This window comes from Lolium perenne, chromosome 2 (genome assembly GCF_019359855.2).
Source record: "Lolium perenne isolate Kyuss_39 chromosome 2, Kyuss_2.0, whole genome shotgun sequence".
NCBI classification, from domain to species: Eukaryota; Viridiplantae; Streptophyta; class Magnoliopsida; order Poales; family Poaceae; genus Lolium; species Lolium perenne.
In genome coordinates this window covers 310,227,121-310,239,881 of record NC_067245.2, presented here as the reverse complement: position 1 = coordinate 310,239,881, position 12,761 = coordinate 310,227,121, and the positions used below count along the sequence as shown (strand labels likewise).

Below are 12,761 nucleotides of genomic sequence, written 5' to 3'. Positions count from 1 at the left end.
TGCTGCTGTGCGCATCATACCTTCCTCTTGGGGTTGCCCAACGAACGTGTGAAATACACGCCATCAATGATTTATGACCAAATTAGAACACCCCTCCAACCATGAACCCCTCCCTGAGTTGTGCCGTCAAGATCCAGAGAGAGGGAGGGAGGAGGAGAAACATGCAGCAACACCGGTGCAGTGCCGAGATGGCGAGCATGGTGGCGGCTCGAGGCTAAGAAAAGGACGTCGGGCACAGAAGAGATCGGTTAGGCAGCGGCTCGGGGGATCTCAGAGAGCGGAGAGATCAGGGCAGCTCCGCTCGAAACAGAGGGATTGGTCAGGCCCAGGCCAAGGTGCTCGGGCAGGGGGGTGGGGAGCGCTGCAAAGGGCACATCCGGGTCGACCCAGGACCCAGCTGCTTCTCCCCGCCGGCGAGGTGGATATCTACGGCGCGTGCTGCCCTGGGAGAAGCCGTCGTCGGCAGCAAAGAACCGAAGCACCTCCGCGTCCTCCTCGACGGCGACGTCTGCGTCGGCGCAGCGGCCCTACTTCCCCACGAACAGAGATCTGGGTTCCCCGCAACCTCACGGCACCTAAGTGGTCGCCGGAGGCGAAGGGGAACCGTAGTCTCGCCGGCGGGGCGCACCTCCTCCCAAAACGCCTCTTTTTCGCCTCTGATTCACTCTATGGAAATGCAGAGGCTTGGAGAAGCATTGGACGCTCGATGTAGGCACGTTCGGGGAAGCGAGCGCCTCGGTGATGAGCACGGCATCGGAGGACATGCAAGTCCACCGGCCATGCCACGAAAAGGACTCGTGCGGAAAGAGGAAGAGGAAGGAGGACGTGTGACTGGACGGGAGTCCTTCAGAGCGAACGGGGACACGCGTAGATAATCTAGAAGAGCAAAAGAGCAAAAGTAGGTCAAAGCGGTTTCATCACGCAACAGTTGGGACCCACTATGTAACAACGGTGTAGGTAGGAAAAATCACTACGTCCACCCAGAAGCAAACAATGAAGAAGAACCATGCGCAATTAAGATACTCAGGAATTGCAGGGCACCCACAGAAATGCACACGAAATATGAATGTAACAAAGTAAAACACGTGTCAGTCTACTAAGTAGGTAAAAAAAAGTTCAGGAAAACTAAGAAAAATCGAAGCTGTTCATGTTTAATATAGTAGATATGCATTCAAGTTTTTTGTTTGTCCTTTTATAATGTGTTGGCACTTGGCAGTACCTTGCCTAGCTGTTGTTAGCAATATAAAAGCATACAAAATGATTAAAAATATACGCACAAGATGCCTTGTTGAAGTGGTAATTCGAAGTGGTCAACAATAAATTTCGGCAATTAACCACCAAAGCATTTATTGTTTAATTAAAGTGTTTTCAGGTTTGCGTAGATTGTTGTCATACAAATTATGCTAAAAAAATCTGGCATAGTAACTTTTATGATCCGGATCGAATAATTGGATAAATCCTTATTTTGACCGCAAAGGGATGGTCTCTCCTGATCTAGGTGTCGTTTGTTCCTATTTGTGTGGTTGCAGCTTAGAAATGCTCATCTTTACTTTCGAGTTTTCGCTTTTATTTCTCCTCCGGTGATGCATTGATTGTCATTCTAATAAAATCACCCTTCACTCGCTTCTTGTGGCACCTCGTGACAAGATTGGGCCACCCGTCGTTGTCGGTCATCTCTAACGAGTGTTGCCTTGTCTGCCTTCATAGTAACTAGAGAGGGGGTGAAATGATGTCATGATGGGCGTTGATGAAGCCTGATCGCCACCCCTCCCCTCCATCCGGATCTCACCGGCCGATGTGCCCAAGGTGAAGGTAGCAAGGGTGGACGCCATATCAGGCGCACTGCAACCATCCAAACATCTTGTTTAGACTTCAAAATTTAAAAGGCACAATTGTATCAACCATTAAACATGATTATCACAACCTATATATTCTTGCATCTAGCTTTTTTTTTTTGAGGGTTTCTTGCATCTAGCTAAGCAACACTGGTAAGGTACTCCATATTTGTTGTACACCCTCTGTCCACATTTATCCCTCTTGAAACATGGACTACATGTCACAAAATTTATACCTATGAATTCATATGCAAATAAAAATCTATAATGGTGTAATTCTATAACAAGCGCATGCATTATTTGTCAAACTAGTGTTTAAAGTCAAAACACGAGAAAACAACAAAGATGTCACATGCGGGACAGAGGGGTAGTTTTTTTTTCATGTACATGCACCTCCGTAAAATTCTTATAGGTATGGCTTGACTTGAATCCTTTAATCAAACAAAGTCCATGGTATTCTTGAGGCATGACCAAGAGCCATGACTCGTGACACGGCATGCACCACCGCACCACACCACCACCACTTGCAGATTACCACGTAGTACTCTATACCCGCCAAAAAAAAATGTAAAAAATGCCACACATCGCATATATGTATGCAGTTCACGTCGCGTGCACTCAATCGAGGCGTGCCAGGATTATATTCTGCTGGGTGACCAAAAACGGGCCATGGAAAGTTGTCCGCTGGGTTACCCAGATCGATCAGGTCCAGATGGAGCGAGCAAGTGCACGTAACATTTCCCGTTTCTCCCGCTGCGCCGCGCGCTTAGCCATTCCCGGCAATGGAGATTATGGCGTCCTCTGTGTGCGAGATTATGGCCAGTGGCGGAGCGTGACCAAAAGCAGAGCGGGGGCAAAATTAAAACTTTTAATTTTTTTTTTGGCTATGCACCCACATTTTACTTGAATTTCAAGTTTTATTCATATCAACAAGATATGATTTCAATTTTGAAATGTACATAATTTCTTTATTTAAGCAGGAATAGACCTAGCAAGTAAGTGTGGGAAAAATGATTGGCCAAGAAGCACTGATATGGCCAGTAGTGATTCAAATAGGATTTTTTTAAAAAAGAACTGATTAATATAGGAATTGGCATGACAAGAGATTTGCAGTTCTATTTGTAACAAAAAAGAGTATATATCGATCGATGGCAAAGGAACAGCATAAAAAACCAGTCGATGCCCCAAAGCCACAGCCCACATGGTGAAAAGAAACGCACTACCAACAGCACAACACCGATATGGATTTGAGCACTGTACTGTAACCAGCAGGATCCATCCCATCACACAGTTAACAATCCCATCACACTGATTAATATATGGATTTGCGCAGACGTGAGCAAGTAAATGCGGATGAGAACACCTATTCTCCTTGCTTCGGTGCTTGATTGCACTTTTCAACGACGATTATTGCTTAGAAAAATACATGCGCCGATTTTGGAAGGGGGGGTCGCAGCCCAGGTTCGCCTCCAAGGCGCTCCGCCAATGATTATGGCGTCCTCTGTGTGCAAACGCCAAACGGCGTGGCCAGGCGAAACAGTGTACGTCTGCCATTTTCGTCGGGCATTTAAACCGCCGTACGTGTGACCCGTGAGCTCTCTCGGAGAGTCGGAGGCGACGTACAAGTTCATTTCAACCACGTGCTGCAATCGATAGAACAGACTGCATGGAGAATTGGGCGATTTACACAAAAATAATCTTTTAAGTAAGAATTGCACGAAATGACCCTTCGGTCAAACCATTTCACGCTTCTAATCCTTTTGTGTGGCTCCTTTCGCAAGAGCATCACACATTTCTGTGTGGCACCCTTCGCAAGGGCACCACACATTCTGCCATACGTGACGGCTCGAGCCTATCAGGCGACAATGTGTGGCGCCGCTCCCACGGACGCCACATATGACACCATTCTCAATGGTGCCACACAAAAGGGTAAAGGCGTGGAATAGTTTGGTCAGAGAGTTATTTCATGTGTTTTTTTCCCACAAAAAGTTATTTTTGTGTAAATCGCCGGAGAATTGGAGATTGGCAGGTGGTGCCGATACACTGAACAAGGCCTATACACCATCCCACCACCAGCGACAGTACTGATCCAAGTGCACCTTCACCCGCAGTCTTCCAAAGCATCTTCTCTAACTAAGAAAATTATCTTAATAGGCTTATTAGACCGCCGCGTGTATTTTGCCCATACCGGGGCATCCCATCCAATCCGAGCCTGATAAAATAGCTAACACATCCGTGCCAGCCTTTAAGGATATGGCGTTGGATGGATGCACCTCGCCACGTAGGATTTCTTGGGTAGGGTCGTCTTGGCCAGGAGAGAAACGGCAGGTCGTCGTTTTTATGACCTCGTGAAGAAGTTGGGTCGTCTTCAATGGCTGCGTTAGTTCTCTAGGGAGGCACAGAGTGTGATGCGACCGGATGCCGCCCACTTGATCCATGTGGCAACCCATGCAGCGACGACAGAGCTTCCTAGCCATCTTCAATGCGTACGGTAGCCTCCTCTATTTAATCCGGCCTCCCCAGTGCGCCTGCCTCATCTCTTCCATCGCATCTTCTCCTATCGCTGACAAAACCCTAGCCCGCCACCTCCATCTTCCCAGGCCATGGCGCACAAGCACCGGCGCCCGAAAAAGAGAAGCCGGTCATACCCGCCGTCGCCGAAGAAGGAGAAGGTGTGGTGGGAGCTGGAGCTGGAGCTCAACACGACGTACCGCGCCCCGGATGACCGCGAAGACGCGTCGGTCCACGTGACACTCATGAGTCATTCCTTCAACATTGTCCTGTCGGCCAGTGACCAGAAGCGCGTCGTGGTGGTCAGTGACGAACAACAACAACATCATCGACCTCGAGGGGGAGGGGGCTCCGGGGGCAGCATCGGCGACACCGCTGTTAAGCTTCATACACTAGCCACATGAACCAAAAGTCCGAACTGATGGAAAGGGCTAGGCAATCCACATATACACTTCACAACCCCCCACTTGCGTGTGACGGGAGAAGAGAAAGTCAACACGTGAAAGAAGAAGAGCACACCGAAACAGCGGTGACTAAAGAGGGGGGCAACAGCAATTTTTAGGCTTAATTGCGAAAACCAGGAGTTGAACTCGGGACCTGGCGCTCTGATACCATGTTAAGCTTCATGCACTAGCCACTTGAACCAAAAGTCCGAACTGATGGAAAGGGCTAGGCAATCTACTTGTACACTTCACAACACCCCCACTCGCGTGTGACGGAAGAAGAGAGTCAACACGTGAAAGAAGAAGAGCACGCCGAAACAGCGGTGGCTAAAGAGGGAGGCAACAACAATTTTCAGGTTTAATTGCGAAAACCATGTGAAAGCCAGGATTTGAACTCGAGACCTGGGGCTCTGATACCATGTTAAGCTTCATACACTAGCCACTTGAACCAAAAGTCCGAACTGATGGAAAGGGCTAGGCAATCCACATATACACTTCACAACAACCGCTGGAGGACGACAACTTTGAGGAGGTGTGGGGCTCCAACAACGACGCGGATAACATGGTTTTTAAATATCGTAGTTTAAAGTTGGCAAACTTTGTACAAATTTAAATGAACTTGAGACGTCCTTTTAAATTTATAAAGTTCCCCCGCAATTTTTTTTATAAAGTTCTATTTTTTATAAGTTTTTGGGGGGCCGCCGGGCTGCCGTATTAAGTTCGACGGTGAGTAGAGTACTGCGGGCTTATTTGGATGCGCCAGTACCAAAATCTGTACAGATGGTGAAGATATCTAGAGCCACGACGCATCCAGAAAATTGGATCGGCAGGCGAAGCAATCCCCCGTCCGGCAACTACCGCCACCGGCCGACCGGGTCGCCGATTTCCACTTGTTTTTTTCCGTGTGTACATGCTGGCTGCCGGTGCCGTGGCAAAATGAATGCGCGCGCCAACCTCCATGATCGTCCCAAGCATGCAGACGTAACAGGGCGACGATCGGTCACATATCGCCATGGCCGCTGACGACTCGAACAGGACAACGGATGGTCCAGACGCATATGCATTGATCGCAGTGGGCAACAGACACACACAAGGTAGATAGATGATCGATCGTGTGGCCACATGGGAGCATGAAGACATCACTTGCTGATTTCATGGACGGAGTGGCGCGTCGGCGACTCGATGCCGATGGCTCTAGCGGTTGACTTCTGCCTCCACGGCACTTGCGGTGGCAGTGGCAGGTGCCCATGGTTTGCAACTTTGCATGAGAGTTCGGTACCGAGTTTCAGTTCGTCTCAGCGATTTTACCCGGAAACATGTTCGGCAGATCAACATATACTCGCGCGCATGTGGCCTGTAAGGAGTAGATATCATCACTTGTGTCGTCTGTGAATCTTTGTCTGAAGTTTCCGCTTGATGAGGCAAATGGAATGCATTGATTCTACAGATTGACAGCCTAATTAAGTTAGCTTCACAACACGAGGATCAGTCTGGCTTCTCAGTTTAAACTTGGAACAGGGGCGTTAATCTCACTACTGTGTCCCCAGCAAGCGTTGATTTCTGAACGCGTGCGCGCGTGCATATAGATGTCACGGGTAAACACTAAGGATGGCAATGGGCAGGGTATAGATAGGGTAGAGCAATACCATACCCATGCCCATATAGTCAATGGGTACAAACTTCCACCCATACCCGTACCCGTGGGTATAAAACTTTACCCATACCCATACCCGGTGGGTACCCATACCCATTGGGTACCCGGTGGGTAGGTCAAATTGTATACAAGTCACTCGCAATTTTATATTTCTCAACAACAAATTTCATTGAAAAAATGAATTATCTCAACTCAATAACAGGTAGTTGAGTACATAAAAATTAACAAAATATAAAAAGCACATTCTCATATTTTAACTCATAAGTCAACAAAATTAGACGTATCACATAAGAAAAGTCAACAAAATTAGACGTATCACATAATAAATTGATAATAAACGGGCAGGATATGGGCATACCCGTGGGTACGAGGCTATACACGTGCCCTACCCATGACTTAGTGGGCAGGGTATGGGTACTACCCATGGGCATAAAAGTGTACCCATACCCTGCCCATCACTACGGGAGACACGGGGTGCACCGACGGCCCCGCACCATCGGCACAGGGTGGAGCACCGTCGGCACCGTCTCTGCCGACGGTGACCGTCGGCGTCTTCACGTCGGCACAGATCGCGTCGGGGGCGGCGCGCTCACCGTCGGCACAGGCCTCCACCGTCGGCACACGCGTACGCCGACGGCTGGGCGGTGGCCGTCGGCCGTACTACCGTCGGCACACGTGGCTCGCCGTGACCCAGCTCGCTGTTACCGTCCCCTCTGTGCCGACGGTGGCACATGCCTTCCCATTTTTTCCCAGAAACGGCGCGAACGCACGGCGGTTCAAACTGGAAAAAAAAGGCGCGAACCGCAACAGCTGTACCGACGGTGACACCGTCGGCACAGGCCCTGCCATTTGGCACAACTATGGGCTGTGCCGACGGTGACACCGTCGGCACAAATGCTGCCCGCATTTTTTATTTCCCTGATTTTGCTCCATTTGCACAACAATTGCATATAAAATAGCAGTATCATATATGAATTGCACACATATAGCTCACATCACAGGTATAGCACAAATATGGCACCAAATCCCAAATTTAGTACAAATATAGCACACAAGCAATACGGTACATATAGTCATCCTACATAGATCATTCTACACATATAGCATGTGTCATGTAGCTAGTACAATGTAGAAACTATGGTGGTGCACCACCCGAGTGACGATCTAGCTCCAGACGATCTAGCTCCGAGTGGGTGAAGTGAGGCCGCTGTATTTCGACGGTGCTCGGGGAGGTAGAACCACGACGAGAGCCACCGGATGCAGAACCATGCCGAGGTCGGCAGAAGCACCAGGAGAACAGCGACCCGGGGTGCATCGGCGTACATCAGGAGCGTCGTTCCCGGATTCTCCCAATCCCTACATGTTGGAGGGAGTTAGCAACTTAGCCATGTCACACCAAGTTAGCAACTTAGCCAAGTTAGCAACTTACCGGGGTCAACTGACGCTGACGCTTGTACATGATATAGAACTCTTGGACGGGAACACTGGCGTCGGCCCCGGATGAGGTGGCTCTGGGAGTGGTTCCTCTCGCACTCCAGTCATCATGAACCGAGTGAAACTCTGCAAGAAACGGGAGAGATAGCTCAGATTCAAACATGGGGACTTATGATGTTTTGCAACCATAGAGATTGAAACTTACCGCCATCTGGTTGCTCGTCCACTGGACATAGGCATCTTTCACAAGGTCATGCTCCTTAATCTTCTCGAGATACTCCTCGTAAGCTACTGCATAGGCCTCCTCGAGCTGAGTCTACAATTTCAGAAATAATGCGTCTCATCAACATAGCCATTCGAGAACAAGAGTCAAAACAGAGGATGAAAGTGTGGATGACTTACATCTACCTCTACCCGAGAACGGCATGTAGTCCGCGAGGAGGTAGCGTAGCTGCCGGAGGGAGGGTAGCCTTGATCTGCGTGAAGTTCTTCGAGGCTTGAAACCCCTGACAAGGCGAGCGGGACGTCCATGCGGCTGGCCGGACCCCGCCGACATCATTGCCACCTCGTCGACCGGCTCGGTCATAGGGTCCTCCACCTCTGGATGGAGCTTGGCGTACTCCTCGCAGTATCTTTCCTTGTTCTCTTTGGCCTTGCCGTAGTACATCTCAGGCGCGGGCCGAGGCTCGTTCGGACGGGGCGTCACCAGCTTCATGTGCGTCCACGCTTCCATCTCACCAAGTTCCCTCCCGAGCTTCTTCCCCTGCATCACAAAACAAATGTTATGCATATCATCGAAAATCAAAAAAATGCAGCTTGTTCCATTTTTATATGTACCAGACGCTCCCGATAGCGATCGGTGCTGCTGCTCCCCGCACTGTGTGTTCCCTGATTCCCACGGTTGGCCTTGTTCCGGTCGCTCACGGCCTTGAAATCGGGGTTTTCGCCGACCCAATTCTTGACCAACTCCATGAAGGCGGCCCTCTTATTATTATCAGCCCAATGTGGTACAACCTGCAAAATCAAAACTCATTTGAAGAACAAACAATATAGTTGCAAGTTAGCCGCAGTACATAGAATCGCATTGACAATTACTTACCGACATGAAGTCCTCTATCGTCATAGCCGGGGCGAGTCCCTGCACAATCTCAGGCTTTGTGTACCTTACGCCCTGCTCAGCATAGAAGTGGCCGATGCACGTGATCCTCTGGTTGTACCACCGGCTGCCGTGTCAACTTCCGAGCACATGTTACGGAGGATCACGTCCGCCCTCTCCTTATGCTCAGTCGCCACCCTATAATTGCGCTGCAATCAAGCATAACAGAAAGTGTGAGAGGCATGAGTTATCACGGTGGGGTTATCAACTACATATGAACGAAACCCAAAGAGTATGCATTACGTACCCAAAACTTCTTGATCACGGCATCGGCGGCGGAAGTAAAGCCAGGGTAAGGCGCTATCTCAAAGTCTTCCCAAGTGTAGGCTAGCTTGGACTCGCCCCCAAGGACCGGAGTGTACATCCCCGGCCAGTACTTCCTAATAGCAGCTCCAATCAGACTCCCTGGCACGCGGACATTCTTCCCCGTATATGTGAAATTCCTGCACAATTATCAAACATTAGAAAATGCTAAGTGTCATAACGAAAATGAAATCACCGTACTACTTACTCTATCTTTCCTGGGACAAGGAGCCACTTCTCATCCTCCGTAGCAGGTTCCTTACTCTCATCGGGAACCTGCGCTTCCCCACGAATCCGCAACTTCTTCGGAGCCATCTCCGTCGAAGCCTCCTCGTCCCTAGACTCCTCCTCCTCCTCCCTAGTGTCCTCCTCCTCCTCCCTAGTGTCCTCCTCCTCGTCCATAGACTGTGAAGCCACTGAGCCAGAAGCAGAGGGAATGTCAGCTAGAAGGAGCTGTGCATCCCCCCCTCGTCCTCCAGCTCGTCCTCCCCCTCGTCCTCGAGCTCGTCCTCCAGCTCGTCCTCCCCCTCGTCCTCCCCGTCCTCCGTCTGCGTCTTCGTAACGCCGGGTGGGAACAATGGGTCTTCCACTCCGTCTGGAAGCACCTGGCCCTGGCTTCCGCTGATGCATCTGATCAAGCAAGGAGCTCGATGATGCCTTCCGTCCGCTCATATTGGGCAATTACCTGCATAAGAAAAGAGAAAATAGTTAATAAGCATGTTGAAAATGAGTAAACACTAAGCATAATGACAAATATAGGTACTAAGCATAATGAAAAATGTAGGTATTAAGCATAATGACAAATGTATGTATTAAGCATAATGATAATGTAGGTACTAAGCATAATGACAAATGTATGTATTAAGCATAATGATAATGTAGGTACTAAGCATAAAAGACCCTCACCATTCATCACCACTCTCATCTCTAGGCATTGGGTTCTCAGCCTCACTATCAAAATCAGTATCATATGAGTATTCATGGTCGGCATTGGGTTCCGGTTGAGTCTCGAGAATGTTGTCTTTGTTCGCATGGCGCTTGGTGAGCATAGCTATGTCCTTCAGGTCCACCACGGTCTCACCACGCATTTGTACATCGTTGTGGAGATCCTGAAGACCTATGTCTATTTGAAGAGCCCCGAACTGCTCTTCCTCTTGATAGAAAATTCCCTCATATGTTACCGGGTCAATGTTGTTGTAATCGTCCTCGGAGGGGATGGGTAGCTTACCATGTGGCGATACCTGGAACACGACTTCCCAGCCCATGAGTTCCTCATTCTGACATGGGTAGGACAAATAATAAACTTGCTTGGTTTGGTGAGCCACAACATAGACGTCGGATCCGCTGTAGGTGGTTGTAGGCCTAACTTCAACTAAACCAATGGAGGGGGTGCTTCTCATTCCACCGTGTGGGTCAAACCAGTGGCATTTGAACACAAAGAGCTTGAGTTCTATGTTTGCGTTGTTGAACGTCAACTCGTATACCTTTTGTAACCTTCCATAGTAATCAGGATCATCGGCTCCGCGGGTGTAGACCCCAGTATTTATTGTTTTTGCATTAGGCCGGTTCTTCTGGTGAAACTCCGTATGGAAGCGATACCCATTTACATCATACTTCTCATGCGTATGGACTCTACGGTTAAAACCCTGGGAAACGCATCTCAACTCATCTGTCATCTCAACGTTGGGATCAGCTCCCTACAAGTTCAGTTCAGATTATTCTGTGCATTAGTTACGTGTAATAAGACAAGTCACGGATTGCAAAGTAAGAGGAACATTTGAGAAATTACTTTTTCATGGAACCAGTTCACGAAGTTTTTATTTAAGGGCGGGGCACCCTCTTTCAGAAGAGTGTACCACTGCGTGGGAGTGGGACCATTTCTTCCTGACCACATTTCATCATGGAATTGGCTGAAAGGAGAAAATACGTATTAGACCAAAACCAAGTTACTGGTTGCAAAGTAATTGGTTCATCATTTTACCTCATGAAATCGACCACTTCCTCCATGTTCATAAGCACGTAAAGCATTATGCAATCCTTCTCTTCTGGCGAAATGTTCTCCACTTTTGAGGCACCGGCCTTGCCACCAGGATATTTGAAGAGCAAGAGCTTTGGGTCACGCTTGGGCTCGTCGGAATTGTACCGAGCGACCGGGTTATGCTTAGTGGGCACATCATTGGCATAGTACATTGTCGTGGGGTCTGCCATCTCATGGAGGAGAGTTGCCTCAGCTATGCATGCTTCAATCTTATTTTTGTTTCCACATTTGTACCGAATATATTTGAACTCCCTCTCAATACAAAACTGCCAACGATACTGCACCGGTCCCCCCAAGAGTGCCTCGTTGGCGAGATGCACGATGAGATGTAACATCGGAGTGAAGAAGCCTGGGGGAATATCATCTCTAACTTGCATAGCATGTCCGGCACTTGCTCCTGCAGCTTCTCAATCACCTCGGTACATATCTGCTTAGCACAGACCGTGCGGAAAAAATGGCTCACCTCCGCAAGCACTCGCCAGACATGATTGGGGAGATACCCTCGAAGCATCACCGGCATCAGCCGCTCAATCCATATATGATAGTCGTGACTCTTGAGCCCGTTTATTTTTCCTGTAGCAAGATTGACTCCCTTACTCATATTCGAACAATAACCATCAGGGAACATCACGTCATATTTGAGCCACGTAAATGCCTCCTTCTTGTCGGCGCTATCAAGACAAAGATTTCTGGCATGCGGCTTTAACCAACCTTTTCGATTGCCCTCAGGAGGCTGCATGTGTAGAGCCAGCCTGTCACATATCTCCTCAATATCGACTCTAGCTGAAACATTATCCCTTGACTTGCCTGGTATGTTGCAGCAGGTGTTAAGGAATGCCTCCCCACAATTCTTTTCGGTGTGCATCATATCGATATTATGGGGAAGTTCAAGGTCCTTGTAATACTCGAGCTCTGTTATGCCTGCTATGTGAGTCCAGTTGTGCGTTTTACCATATCCCTCAAATTGGTGGCCGGGTTCCTTACTAGGCTGGAGAGCACGTAGCTCAGCATCAACAGTTGCACCATTGAACTTTGGTATTTCTTTATGTTCAAGCACAACTACGCCTTTCGTGAAGTTTTTCTTGTCAAATCTGAACCGATGCCCTGGACTGAGGAACTTGCGGTGTTTGTCAAAGGCAACATAGTTGTGTCCAGCTTTTAGGTGCCTGAATTCTAGTTCGTGCCTGCACACTGGGCATGGAAACTTACCAGTTGTACTATGCCCACAGAATAGGGCGTACCCGGGTAGGTCATGCATCGAATAGTGGAACCAAACTTTCATGATGAATTTTCTCTTTGATGCTCGGTCGTATGTCAATGTACCGTGATGCCACGAGTGGTGCAAATCATCCACAAGTGGTTGCATTAAGACACTCAATTTCTTCCC

The 12,761-nt window shown here is 48.8% G+C and overlaps 1 protein-coding gene across 1 annotated transcript; it reads right to left on the bottom strand.

The window, feature by feature from the left end:
- Window positions 1-7,103: 7,103 nt before the first annotated feature.
- On the bottom strand, window positions 7,104-9,081 carry LOC139835876 (uncharacterized). The gene is made up of 4 exons (XM_071825767.1): window positions 8,977-9,081; window positions 8,715-8,891; window positions 8,423-8,640; window positions 7,104-7,224 (listed from the first exon to the last, which is right to left on the bottom strand). The coding sequence occupies exons 1-4, from the start codon at window positions 8,998-9,000 to the stop codon at window positions 7,104-7,106; spliced, it is 540 nt and encodes a 179-aa protein (XP_071681868.1). The 5' UTR covers window positions 9,001-9,081.
- Window positions 9,082-12,761: the final 3,680 nt, after the last annotated feature.